The sequence below is a fragment of the Phoca vitulina genome, unplaced genomic scaffold, assembly GCF_004348235.1.
Source record: "Phoca vitulina isolate PV1807 unplaced genomic scaffold, GSC_HSeal_1.0 scaffold45, whole genome shotgun sequence".
In the NCBI taxonomy this organism is placed as follows: domain Eukaryota; kingdom Metazoa; phylum Chordata; class Mammalia; order Carnivora; family Phocidae; genus Phoca; species Phoca vitulina.
This window is the reverse complement of record NW_022589748.1, coordinates 11,426,090-11,440,208: the sequence shown is the minus strand read 5'-3', so window position 1 is coordinate 11,440,208 and position 14,119 is coordinate 11,426,090. Positions and strand designations below refer to the sequence as shown.

Genomic DNA, 14,119 nt, shown 5'->3' with positions numbered 1-14,119 from the left:
CAAGTACTTTCTATGGCCTGAGTGGTCCCAGATGGCAGAACAAAGCCCTAAGGGCTGAAGCTATAGGAAGGCAGGTATATGCTATATAGATAGGTGATGCTATGGGAAGGTTCCACACAGGAAAGATGTCTTTTTTTTTCTTTTTGCATCTTTTAGTAGAAATATCTTTGTTATTTTCCTGATAGCACTGGCTTATTTAAAAAACAAACAAACAAAAAAAAACAAAAACAAAACAAAAACAAAAAAACCCACCTCCCACTCATAGAGCAGAAGTCCCCTTACAATGACACCTCCCTGGGGTGGCATCACCACTGCTAGGAGCTTGGTGTTTATCGTTTCAGAATTAAAACTTTTTTTAAACATATACAGCCTCAAATTAAACGTGGTTTTGTAACCTGGTTTTTTTTCTTACCCACAAATTTCTATTATCTTTCCATGTCAGTACACATAAATCTCACTCGCCTTTTCCCTCGTATTGTATGTGAAAGAAGAGTTAATATTCAATCCCCTGCTAACAGACACTTAGGGGTTGTCCACTTTGGCACTCTTCCAAGTAGTCCTGCATGTATATCTGGCAAGGTGCTGAGCTCCCCATCCCCAGAGGTAATCAAGACTAGAGTATCACCGATCATGACCCTGCAAATACTGGATGGAGGTTGGACCAGGTAACTGAGCCCATCCCCGTCCCAGAGTGCCATCTGCCTGGCCATGTCCAGTGCCTCTGGGTCAACAGAAGCCTGCCCTGCCACATATGGGCCTTGAACACCCTCCTGTGTCTCCCAGCCTTAACCTTGAGCCGATTACTCCAGATTACTCCATCAACCCCAGGCTCCCAGTTCTCAGGGCTTCTTATCTTCTGATATCATCCCCTCCAGGCCTCATGCTGGGCACATCTCTGGGGCTCTGCGGGGAGCCTCAGCCCTGGGGAGGGGGCCTGTGAGCAAAGGAGCTGGTGTTTAAGGAGAGAAGCAGCCCCAGCTGGTCTGGTCCCTCCGGGTCCTGAAGGCGGCCAAGAAACCCTTAGTTCAATAGTTAACATATCAAAGAACACCTGCCAGTTAGCAAGCAAATGCTGGAGGGGTGCTGGGCTTGGGGGCCACAGGTAGGACCCAGAGAGGCCTCTGCATCCAGAAGTTCATGCCTGTTGTGCACTCAAATAATCATAACATAATGTGCGAACTTTTAGGCCAGAGAATGTTTAAGAGGGTTGGCAGGGTAGACCACTGCGTAGTCCGGGCATTGGCAAACTTGTCCTGTGAAGGTCTGGATAGTAAAGACGTGAGGCCTCTCTGTCACAGCTATTTGACTGCCCTTGTGGTCCATAAGAAGCCGCACTGTGCAAACCAACAGGTGTGTTGTTCAGGAGACGTTTCTTTGCAGCAGGTGGAGGTCCAGATCTGGTTTTCGGGAGACCGCTTGTTAACCCCTGGTCTTAACAGTGCTTCTCAGCTTAGAGGCCCATTGAAGTGACCTGGGGAGTTTTCATTTCCCCGGGGCTGTAACGTGCGGCCAGGGCTGAGAACCACCTGTCGGGTGCAGCAGAGGCTGCGTGGAGGAAGCCCGCATCCGACACGGGATCAGCATGCTGGAGGCCACGTGACTGCTCCCTTCTCAGAGACCGAGCTGGACCCACACCCATCCGCCCGTCCTTCGGCTGTGCCGCGTGGCCATTCTGGAAAGAGCCGATTTCCCTGCTCGAACGCAGCCCTCTCTACCAGAGTCGTCAATGAAAGGAACAGATCTGCGGGCTCTTGGGGGCCGACTGGTGAGGGGTAAGGCGTGGCCGCGGTTATGGCAAGAGCTGAGGACCCTCCCGTAGCCCCCCAGCGCTCCCTGGCAGGAAACACGTCAGGATGCGGGGATGCTTTGGGCAAGACTGAGCCCTTGGGCCCTGCAGAGAGGAGGGAGCACGGCCGACCGGCAGCTCTGCTCTTCGCAGGCAGCATGGCCTTGTGCAGCTCACCTGACTGTCCTCCGTGAACCCTATGATCTAGAAGTTTCTACGTGGCAATGGGTACACGGTGGTAAGCACGACAGAAAGGACAAGTACCACTGCCCCACTGGTGGTTGTGAACCCTGGAGCCCGGTACCTGGCACAGAGCCAGGGCTCCGAACAGGTTAACCACCACTATTTCTAAACTTGCTTAATCGGCGGGCTTCCCTGTACATTTTTAAAGTCCGAGAGAAGAGGATGGAGTTTATTCCGTTCTCCACTTGGAGACCTAAGGCTCTAGCCCAGTGCTTGGCACTGGGCGTCCCCAGGAATGTTAGCAGGGAAGGAGCATAGGCAGCCCGAGGCTAGGAGCAGCCCACGTGGGGAGCATCTGGGGTGCTGAGCTCTGTGTGGAAAGAAAAGGAACAACGGCAAACGGCACCAGGTGACAATTATATTTGATTTGGAACTGTGATTTCCTGCAGAAAATACTATGTGCTTTCTGAAGATAGTTGTTTTTAATGGTGGTGCGAGAAATTAACCACAAATCTAAGTAAGTGCCTTGAAGGGTAAATAGTGGGGGGCAGGGGGTGCTGGGACTGAAAACAGTGCTCAGGAGGGGCACCAGGTGGGCAGCGAGCATCTCTGTCCTCCGTGAACCCGCTGTGTGCTTCCCTCTGCGGGCGTCGGGCATCACCTCTGTGAAAGCTACTTGAGTCTGGACATGTCCTGATCACCTGCCAGTCTGACTTCCTCCTCTGATCAATGGGCATAATGACGCACCTGCCTCTCGGGTGGCTGTAGGAGTAAATGAATGAGTCCGTGGAAAGCTCTGTCTGTCTGGAGTTCTCATCACGTCATTATTACTATGGTCGTCATCAACCTCATCTCTGAGGGCCCGTCTGTGACTCCACTGCATGGTTCCAGGTGTGGAAGGACAGTATTTTAACATGTTCACCAATCCCCACCCCTGAACCCCCCCAAAAACCACACCCCCTTTCCTTCCACTCCATCGGTTAGACCTGAGCCACGTGCTGCCTCAGGAAAGGGGTGTTCTGGAAGAAGCAGAGAAAGGGCTTCAAGGCATCGAACACCTCTGGATTCAGGGCAGAGGGCACCCCCAGGGGGTCCCATGCAGCCTTCCGTCCCAGAACAGAGTCTTCCCAAACTGGGGACAAGGAGAGGCAGAGCAGGAGCTAGGCTAGTACCTAGCAAGGAGGATGAGCCCCGGCTGAGGGTGACAGGAACCGCAGTACCTGCTCAGACTTTCAAGTGAGAGCGAAATACACTTGTAAATTGCCTAAACCCTCATTATTTGGGGTCTGCTTGCACCCGTTCAGACCTGTGTCCCGACCAAAGTCACCGCCGCCGCCACCGTTACCGTCAGCCCCATTTTACAGACGGGAAAACCGAAGCCGAGGTAGCCCTGGGACCTGCCCCAAGTTCAGTGGTGTGCTGGTAAAGGTTAACGGCTGGCTCTCCGGCAGAAGGCAAGGGCCCAGCTTCGCAGCGTCTGTGCACGCGCCCAGTGTGGCCAGTGTGACGTCACTGCCCGTGGAGCTGCGGGGCCGAGTGCACGCTGGGCCCTCGTGAGCCAACACGGGCTGGCTGCGCTGCGGTCTGAACTCGGGCTGACCAGTCCCCGTATCTCCAGCGTGTCTCCACCGTGCCCTGCAGATTCCCCTCCAAACGTGGCCACAGCAGGTCAGGTGACCACAGCCAGGGGTTCCACCGGGTCTTCAGCCCCAGGGCCTCCCCAGCAGAGCCCTTCCAGAATGTTCTCCAACCCCTGGGGTCTTGTCGGTACCATCCCCAAAGCCAGCCTCCCTCTCTCACTGGCCCCAGGCTGGCTCGTTTCCCAAACCTCCAGCTACTTCCCGGTCCGAACTGGCAGTCCACAGCCCGTGTGTGCTTCTCCACCTGTCTGACAAACGACTAGGTTGACCCCCTTAATTTCCAATCTACCTTGGACCAATTTTTTTTTAAAATACAATAAAAATGAGTTACTAGAAAATGAAATGGGGAAAAACCACATACGAAAGCAAGCTTGATGTCCCAGCCATTTCAGCTTGCTGTGAAAGCTTCCAAACTCCCACAACTCCTGTCCTCACGTCACTGTGGATGTCTGCAGGTGGGCGCTGGTTGGGGGGCCACACTGGGAGTGGTGCTGGGTGGCAGGTAGGGGGCCTTCCTTTCTCCGCTGGCCACGCCCACCTCCTGAGCCCCTGCTCTGTCCCCCAGCCTGACGTTTCCTGAGCTTGACACTGCTCACCAGTCACGGAACGGCTGGTCCGGTTGAGCAGGTCTGGGGCCGGGCCTGAGAGTCTGCATGCTCACAGGTTCCCGGGCGGGCGAGGCTGTTGGCCGGGGATCACAGAGGAGCCAGGCGCTGGACCCTCGGCTTCAGGCGCGTGTGGGGCTCTGCTAAGCTTCGGCCCCGTTGCCCTGGGCGTCCTAGGTTGTGGCCCAGCGGACCCAGGCCTCCAGTGCCCTCCCCTCGGTCCCAGCCACACACGGGCAACACCAAAGAGCTGGCCACAGTGATGGTGGGGCTGGAGGGCACCTGGAGGCCCCCCTCACCAACTCCCCGCCACTTCTCTGTCCCCTCCAGCTGGCTGGTGTTTAGGAGAAAACATGGGAGTTCAGAGAGCGGCCATTCCTTCCAGATGTTCTCCCGCTTCCCTCTGAGGGTTCTCCACGCAAGGGCCCATCTGCGCTTTTGGCTTTCCCCTCCCGCCACGTTGGCCGGCCGAGGGTCCCACAGTCTCCACGGGGCCACCTCTCATTTCTGGGTGCCGCTGCACTCCTCTCCAGAATACACGGCGATTTTCAAAGGACCCCCCCACAAAGAGTGAGAGAGGGCACAGCATCACTGAGAAGTAATAATCAGGCCACGAAAGCAGAAACAGATGAGAGGGTGCTGTGACCGAACACGTCTCAGAGGCTATATTATCTAGGGGACAGTCACAGAGGACAAAGGACACAGTGATTTTGAAATGATCCATTTGCAATGGAATACAGGCTGGAATTAAAAGAAATGCTGGCAAATCAATGACTATAAGTAGGAAATTAAGATTCCAAAACATCGTATCAAAAGTGCTGTTCCAAGACAGGAGGAGATAAATGGGTTTTTTTAAAAAGATGCTTTTGTTGTTGTTGTTGCTCTTCCCGTCTTATGAGTAATATCATCATGATATGAAACATGTGGGGAAAATAACAGAGAAGATAAATATCCATGCTATCAATGCCCTCCCTGATTGCTCCGTGCAGTTTTCTCTCCCATTTCTCCAATACTGGGTTTTTAACTGAGACCTCTAGATATGAGCACCTTGAGATTATTTTCAGAACTACATGGGTGGGAAATTGCGACTTAGAAAAACAAATAATCATGAGCACATGTGGGATCCCCACCCCACCTTCCACAGCCTCTCGGGGGCTCCCACGATGCGTGAAAGCCTCAAGACTCGGTTTATCTCCAAAGCTCCTTCCTCGGCCCACAGGGAGGTGGGCACACCTGAGGCGTGGTGCTGTTGAGCTTGGCTTGAGAAACTGGTCACACAAGCAAGACCACTGGCAGCTCCCAGAGAGCAAAGGTCACTTGGCCTAACCAACTGGCCAGTGACCTGCCTAAGAGGCTCCTTCCAAGAGGCTTTCCTGTCTGCTCTTCATCACTGTCTCCATCCATCACCCTGGTGGGGAATGAAATAGGGGAGTGGACATGGGTCCCTGTCCCATGGACCTTGCCAAGGAACTGCAGGGTTAGAGCTGAGGGTGGTGGGTGGGGGACAGTTCACGGGGCTGTTACAGGACAGAGGGGGGTTTGTCCGGCTCAGGGTCGATGCTGGAGGCACCAGCTGAAGGCTGAATGTCAGCAAGGCAGAGTGGGGGGCACTCCAGGCAGAAAGGACAGCGGTCTAGCGGCTACTCGCAGACAGAACCACCCGCTAGGGGACCGCGAGGGTCCAGGAGGTGCTGTGCCCAGGAAGGGGACCAGGGTCCTCAGTGAGGCTAGGCAGTGGCTGGGCCACATCGGTGATGGTGAGAAGCTGTCCCAGAGCCACGGGAAATCGCTGCAGTGTTTTAGGCAGAAAGCTGGGGGCAGAGGGGCCCTAAGCCTAGTAGCACAGTGAAGAGGCATCCTGCTGGGGAGGGGGCGCAGATGGGAGGGGTGAGGCCAGATGCGGGAAGACACATAGGGCTCGGAGGGGTCTGGCTCGCATGCACAGGACCACAGGGGGGCAAAGAGACGTGGCAATAGGCCTGGGTTTGGAGGAGACCATCGTAAGTCGGTCCTGGCCATGCTGGGTTTTGATGCTTTTAAGAATCCAAAGTAGAAGCAACAAAGAGGCAGACAGATATGGAGTCAGATGGTCTGGGGTGGACTAAGAATGTGGGAACCCTGGCACATGTATGGCCACTGAGGCTCGTGTCAAATGAGGACAGAGGAGGGCCCAGTAAGGGCCCTGGGAGCATCGCCATTTAACAGAAGAAGGGGAGGGGTGGAGTGGCCAGGGGACTGAGGGAGGAGGGTGTGTGCAGGGGGTTAGGGCCCCTGGGAGCTGTTTGGGGCAGTGGGTTGTGTTGTGAGAGAGAGGGGACAAAGTGGAGACAGGCCCTTCCAAGAGTCTCCCTACAACAGACAGGAGAGCAAACAGCAGAGAGCCCCCCTCTGCACCAGGCAGGGAGATGGGCAAGGGGGGCTCAAGCCCTCGAGGGTGTAGGAATCATTTAAGTCTGTGCCCATCTCCCCCAGCTCGGGGTCTGGCTCCTCCACATCCACCTCGAGGCCCAGGGAGGGCTGCGTGCGACCCAGGAAGGAGGCCTGGGGAGGGTTCCTACTGCACGGGTCTCAAGCCGGTAACACTCAATTCTCTGGGCCTGCCAGCCCCCACCCCAACACTGTGGGAGGATGAGAGAGATCAGAGACTCAGGTCCAACTCCCACTCATAAATCAACCAAACTGCTCAGATTTTCCTAAATCCACTTGTGTGCTCCCCCTCCGGGCCTTCGTCCACGTTGCCGCTTGGGCCTGAGAACACCTTCTCTCACCCGCTGCCCATCTGGCTGGCAAGTGCTGCACGTGTCTCTAAAAACTTGGCTCAAGGGTCTCATCTCTGAAAGCTCTTTTATCCTCCAGCTGCCCTGGGGTGGGCCTGGGCCCTGGGCCTGCCGTCACCTCCAGGAGACCCCACGGTGGCACCTTGCTGTGCTCACTAGAGCCCAAGCTGGGGGCGGGGTGGGTGATGGGTGAGCCTGCGGGACCCCCAGGGCAGATGCTGCTCGCTCCAGCCCACCGACCCCATGTGAGAGCGGGGGCCCAGTGCAGCCAGACCCTCAGCTTTCTCATGAGAAGAAAAAACCTTGACGTTTTAACACGAAATCTCCTGATTCTTAAAGCTCAGCCAAAATTCAAACATTTTTAAACCACTAGGGGGGCCAAACAAAGCACATCTTTCGGCAGGATTCTCCAAGGGCCGCCAGCTTGCAGTGTGTGCTTTGCCCCCTTCTCGGGCAGGGAGTGTGTCTTCCTTGCCCGGTATAGAGGGAGGTTACTGGCAGGGGTGTGGTTAGGGAAAGGGGTACCCCCAGTTTTGTAACCGAAACTTCACTGCATCATCTCATGTAATCCTCAAAACAAAACTGCGAGGAAGGATGCCCATTTTCCAGCCAGGAAAACGGAGGCTCCAAGAGGGGAAGTGACCTACCTGGGGACCCATGGCTAGTAAACTGCGGAGTTAATTTCAACCCCAGTCAATTTCTTAACAAGTGCATCCACGGTTAAATGAGCATGCAGTCCAGTCCCAGAACAGTGCCTGCACCATAGGAAGCTCAGTCCAGCTCGGCATCGTGAGTAACATGTGATTATTATGGAGAGTTAGTAACATAACTTATTGAGCCCCTGAGGTGCTAGGTGCCAGGACTGAGTGGAAACCAGAGATTGGTCCCCACTTTCTCTGGCGGTATGCACACGGGAAGGAGGCAGGCCCAGACAAGATGGTAAATGAATTAACAAGTAAGTTCAGAGAGTGGGACGTGCTGCAGAGCAAGGTGAAGGCAGGCGATCTGATCCCCCAGGGAGGAGGCTACCAGAGGAGCACGAGTATCCCCCCCAGGAAGCTCCCGGACTTTCGCTCTCCCACCCCGCGGCTTCCCCCAGGGAGGCGGATATGCAGCTGAATTCCTGCTGGAGTCCAATCCAACAGGTCTGGCTTTCCTCCACCAGTTGTTAAAGCGCATCCGAACATTAAGCATTCAAGAAAGCCGGGTCTGCAAATGTTTACCTTTCATTCAGCAGCTTCCGACCCTCCCCTCAGGAGGCCCCATTAAGACATCCTCCTTGGGGATGGCAGGCAGGGTGACTGGGGAGCGCTTAGTTCCAGACATTTCTCTGAGCCGGCAAGGCTGCTCAGAGTCGGGGGGTAGGATCCCCACCCCTGCTCCACATGCATGTACACAGGCCCCTTTCCATGCACACATGCATGTGCACACACACACACCTGCATTTCAAAACCCCTGAAAACTGTTCAGAATCTGCCCACCTAGTCCTGAGACCTGCAACAGGCTCCCCAAGAGAAAACTCCAGTAGGAGTGGGGTGGTGTGTGGCGGCAGACAGGCCCTCCCAGCTCCATCAGCCCCCATAGGGAGGCATCGTGTCCTCAGTCAGGAGCACAGAGGGAGGCCTGGATGAAGTGGGAGCCATAAATCCGTGGGCAGGAATGGCAGGCACGGCTGGGAGACCCTGCATCGTCTCCCAGGGCACCGCACCCACCCTCACACTTTGACCCTCAGCAGGCTTCCCTCATTTACCCCTGCAAGCCCAGTTCCCACCTCAGTGCCAGGCAGAGACTGCCGACAGGTCCTGAGAGGCCATGCATCACGAGAATGACTGTGGCCGGCTTCAAATCCCAACTCTGGCACTTACCAGCTGTGTGACCTTAGACAAGTCACTTCACCTCTCTGTGCCTTGATTTTGCATCTATAAAACGGGGACACACTAGTACCTACTACCTCGCAGAGGTGTGGTGGAATTCACTGAGTCACATCTGGAGCCGACAGAAGAGTGCTTGGCATGCGGCAGGCCCCATATGTCTGCTGTGGTTATTAATATGGATATTGGATTCTTAACGCCTAAAATGCCGTCTCCTAAGCTAATCGTCCTAATCATTACCAAGCTTTATATGTCACATCAGTGGCAGAAGAAACAGACTCACAGACACAAAATGCAGTACTGTACCCAGCACGTTACCTGGGTTATCAAAGTGTGACTTCCCAGGACGCGGACGGCTCCGGGCTCTCCCGCTGGGGGTCAGAGGACACTGGCCCAGACAGGCTCAGTGCCTTGCCCCAAATCACACAGCAGTGAAGCCACAGGTCTGGAAAACCCACACACTCAGATTGAGACTTCCCCCAAGCCTCTGCCCCTTCCACGGCACTGCCCATCCCCCAAGGAGGAGGAAATCTAGGCAGGTGGGCCCCTCAGACCTCTCCCCTGGTGTCCGTGGCTGCAGTTTTGGGGACACTGGCCATTGTAGAATTTCAGCCCTGCTGCTGCTGGGCCACTTGCAAACCTGTGCTGGGAGAGATCCATGTGCGCTGAGCTTTGTGGCGAAGGCACCAAAAAAAAAAAAAAAAAAAAATTAGAACAGCCCAGCTAAGCTGAAATGCTCTCCTCAGAGAGGAAGGGAAATAAAATTTGATGAACCTCTGCATAATGTTCAAGTTATGAACGTGTAAAGTGATATTCTGCACATATGCTGGGAACCATTCATCTGCCCCCACATGGCTGGGGCCTGAGCTGTTAGGGACCATTCCAACCAGGGCACCAGCAAACAGCAACTTCTTGCTGATGAGGTACAAAGAGGTCCTGTCTTCTGCCTCAGCAAAACAAGGTTGCCCTCGGATGCCCCAGGCTCTCCCGCAGCCAAGGGGACAGCTGAGGATGCAGTGTTAAGGGGTGGTTTTAGACATCGGGCTGTGTATATGGATGCTATAAACGTTTCCTGAGTGCCCACTGCGGGCCCCGTCCTATGCTGCCCATTACCACCTTCCTAGTGAGCACGCTCTGTCCACAGCCAGGGGCGAGGCGGCCCCGTATGCCTGGGTAGTCTGGGCTCCCCGGCCATGGCTGCCTGGCCCCAGACTAGACACCTGACCTGGGACTCTGGCGTGGGGGTGCTGGGAAGCTGAATCTGCCCGATGATGGTCAAGGTTGAGCTGAAAGGGTGTGAGGCGACCAGGCCTGAGGTCTCCAGGGAGAAGAATTCAGTCGGTTACCCAAAGAAAAATTAAAAAAGCACCTACTAGCTGCCTGGCCTAGTTGCAGGTGCTCAGAATACAGCAGGGAGCAAGACAGCGAAACCCTCTATCATGGAGCTCACAGCCTATGAACTATCCAACATAAACAGAATAAGGTCAGGTTGTGTAGGTGCTCTGAAAAAATAGTGACTAGGGTGCATGGGGCAAATTTAGACCGAGTGATTAAGGAAGGCCTCTCCGAGCAGATGACGTTCAAGCTGAGACCCGAGTAAGCCAGCCAGGTGAGTACTCCAGGCAAGGGCATAGCAAGTGCTAAGGCCCCAAGAGGGAGTGAGCTTGCAGTGTTCAAGGGACAGAAAGGAGACCCACATGGCACAGGAGAGACAACGGGGTCTGCAGCAGTCAGAGAGAGGTCCCTGTGTGGCCTCCATCATGTGACTCCTCAGCTTAAAACCCTTCCACTGTCCCACAGAGAGTCCAGCTCCTCAATGCTGCCCAGCTCTGCAGCCTCCTTCCCCCTTTTCCTCCTCAGACTCTGTCATCAGTCCTGACAACCTTCTAGTTCCCTGCCATTGAAAGGCATTATTGCATATCCAGTCAGCTCCCCTAGAAGCAGACACTGTGATAAGGACTTGGATACGGGTAGTTTATTTAGGAGGTGGTCCCAGGAAATATGCTAACTATCTGCCTGTCTGTCCTTCATCCATTATCCACCATCCATCCATGCACCCATCCATCCATGTATGCATGCACTCATCCATGCATGCATGAATTCATTCATTCATCTATCCATCCTTCCACCCAACCATCCATCCATCCATCCACCCACCCACCCACCCAACCATACATATATACATACATATATCCATCCATCCATCCATCCATCCATCCACCCATCCACCCAACTATACATACATACATATACCCAACCATCCATCCATCCATCCATCCATCCATCTATCCACCCACCCAACCATACATACATACATGTACCCAACCATCCATCCATCCATCCATTCATCGATGCATCCATTCATACACACACAATTTATTGTCACTTCTTCCAATCCCAACTGGACTCTGAGGACTCAGGTGATCAGATGTAGTCCCTGGCCTTGAGGAGACCTCCTCCTCCAGCAATCATCAACAATCCCACTGCTGGGTCCTCTTTTCACCCAATGCTGTGACAGAGCCCAAGAAGGGGACCTTGGTTCATTCTCTGTATGCCCCTAAGAAGACATAGTTCTAACAAGCATGGGGCTAAATAGCAAACACTGAGACTCAGTTCTTTCTTCTTGGTTTCTCAGGCTCTGATCATAAGGCAACCTCACGTCCCATAAAACATCAAAATGTCCCAGAAATTCTAACACAGTGGGGTCCAAACTCTGCCTCACCCAGCATCTCCATTCTACCCCACTACCTCCCCAAGATGCTTCTGTCAGATCACTCTAGTTTTTGACTGGAGCCCTATGACCACTGAGGCCAAACCCTGGGCTTTGGATTCCCAGTGATGGCCAGAGGTGACCCCATGTGCACTGACCTCTCCCGGAAGTACTTGATGGCCTCAGGGTCTATGAAGGTTGGCTCCTCCCGGTAGCCCTGCTCAAAGACCTTGCGCTTGTGCCGGAACTCAATGACCGTCTTGGTGTAGGAGTTGAGTGTGGTGACAGAAGCCGCCATGCAGCAGGTAAAGGAGCCCCACGCCAGGCTGCCAAGAGATGAGAGAGGTGCCACAGTGAGGGTGGGCAGGGGACAGGAAACCCCCCCCCCCACCGCCAGCGGACATGCATTCACCCTGCCCAGCTGCCTCCTCTGATCTGGGCCAGTCTGGAGCAGGTGCTACCACAGAGAAGACTAAGACGAGGTCCCTGCTCCACTCAATCTGTACACTGTGACGCAGATACGACAGCATTCATTACGGGGAGGCAAGAAAAGAGCGAGACCTTCCATCCACGGGGGCCAGCCTCAGGGAAGGTCACCAGAACACAACTAGGCTTGCACAGCCTCTTGGAGGAGGAGCAAGAGTTTGCCAGGGGGGCGGGGAGGGGAAGGGCATTCCAGGAAGAGGGAAGGGCATGTACAAAGGTGCGGAGGCACGAGGCAGTAGGGAACAGTCCACAGACTGCAGGAGGTCTGGGATGCTGGAGAGTGCAATTAGTTGGGAGTTGATGATTAAGAAGATGGGGGGCAGACACCCTAAAAGCTGCTGTCCATGGGGGTTAAATTACCTCTGTTCATGTGTGACCTTGGGCAAGATGCTTAACCTCTCTGCCTCTTACTTCTATCATTTTAATGGACATAACAACAGCACCAGCTCACAACGTTGTTGCAAGGATTAAAGGAGATGGGCATTCAAAATATCTCAGAACAGTGCCCTGGCGCACAGAGTGGGCCCTCAAGAAAGGTTTGCTGTCATTACTACCATCAGCAGTTTCAACATTCTTACTACCCACTTCTGTCTGGCTTCATTTCCAAACTCTCCCTCTGAGAGATTAAGTTATCATGACCCATGTGGCGTTCTCCTCCACCCTTCCTCCAAGCACCGCTGGTGACTCTTAGCCGCACTCACCTGATATGGATGTGGAGCCAGCCAGAGCCGGAGGATCTGTCCTATCCACAACTGGAAAGTAGGGAAGGGTAGTGTGGGGCTAGGAGATCAGCTGGCCAGGGTGTTGGTCTTCTCTGACCCAGTGTCCATTCTAGAAGTGGCCTCCCGCCTAATTCCTCTGACCAAGACTACGCAGTAACATTTAGAACCAGGAGTGGGGACCCGCCTGACTCCAGTTAGTTACACACAGTCTGGTCTCTGGGTCCGTGCTCCCCAGTCTCTGCCCTGATGACTGGTTTCCTCCGAATCAAGGGCTCAGTGCCACTGCCCTGTCTCAGAGCATCCAGCCTCCCCTTCTGCCAGCCAACCGTTGGGTCTCTCAACATCACCACCCATGCATTCCTCAAGGCCAGTGCAGCCTACCTCCCACACCCACTGTTCTTCTCTTTATCAGCCCCAGGCCACCCAGAGGAAAGCAAGGGGAAGTGTGAAGATTCAGCCTTTCTCACAGGGATCCCCTATCATCACCTGTCCCTTATTGCCAAAACCGTTCATGGATTCCTTGTTCTTTCATGATAAGGAGCTAATTTAGACCTCCCAGAAGCTCTTGAGTATCTGTAATAGACAGCGATGGGGTCCACCTGGCCCGTCTTAGAACTGCCCTGTCCGTCAAAGAGTCCAGGAGGTGACCACGCCCCCCTGCTCATAGATGATTGGATGAGGGCTGGGCATCTGACCAAAGTTGGCCCAATCAGATACTCCCTCCTCTAAGCAATGAAACTCAAGACTAGTTCAAAGAAGGATGTGTGTTTGAACTACAGAGGTGGAAATTCAGAACGTGAGGCTAGAGAATAAAGAAGCAGGCTTTTCCTGGGATTCCACGAGGATACGTAGGTTGGTTTTGCCTGACCAGCATCCTTTCTGTTAAGGGACCAGTGCTCCCCTCCTCTCAGGCCACGTGGTTTGTGTGGAGGGGGCCTCACCCCCAACTTTTAGGGGTGATCACATGGCCAACACCTGGCCAGTGAGAGCATCAGCTTCCCTCTGGCCACAGTAATTGGTTCAAGGATGGGCACATGACACCCAAGTCAGGCTAATGAGACTCGATCCCAGGACTCTTGGACGTATTTCACCCGGGGTGCCAAGCTGGTGGGATTTGAGCTTGGAGCTGCTGGGAACTGGCTTGCCACTATGCAAACTGCTGAGGAGGCTGGCTCAAAGCAGAGCCATGAAAAAGGAGCTAGATCCCTGCGCTGAAGCCATTATCCCTGGACTTTTCAGTTATGGGAGCCCAAATTCCTTTATCGGATGTTTGCTTTCCCTAAGCCAGTTCGAATTGGGTGTCTGTCGTTGGCAACCCAAGTTCTTGTACAATTACTTT

General features: G+C 54.2%; 1 protein-coding gene across 2 annotated transcripts in view; it reads right to left on the bottom strand.

Annotated features, from left to right (window-relative positions):
- GSG1L (GSG1 like) overlaps positions 1 to 14,119 on the bottom strand; it is a 203,621-nt gene that overhangs the window by 13,658 nt on the left and 175,844 nt on the right. Inside the window, exon 5 of one of the 2 annotated variants that reach the window (XM_032430865.1) lies at positions 11,731 to 11,898. The exons of the other annotated variant lie outside the window; for it this stretch is intronic. Coding sequence (XP_032286756.1) covers positions 11,731 to 11,898 — 168 coding nt within the window. The remainder of the gene's footprint in view (positions 1 to 11,730; positions 11,899 to 14,119) is intronic. 2 annotated transcript variants of the gene reach the window in all.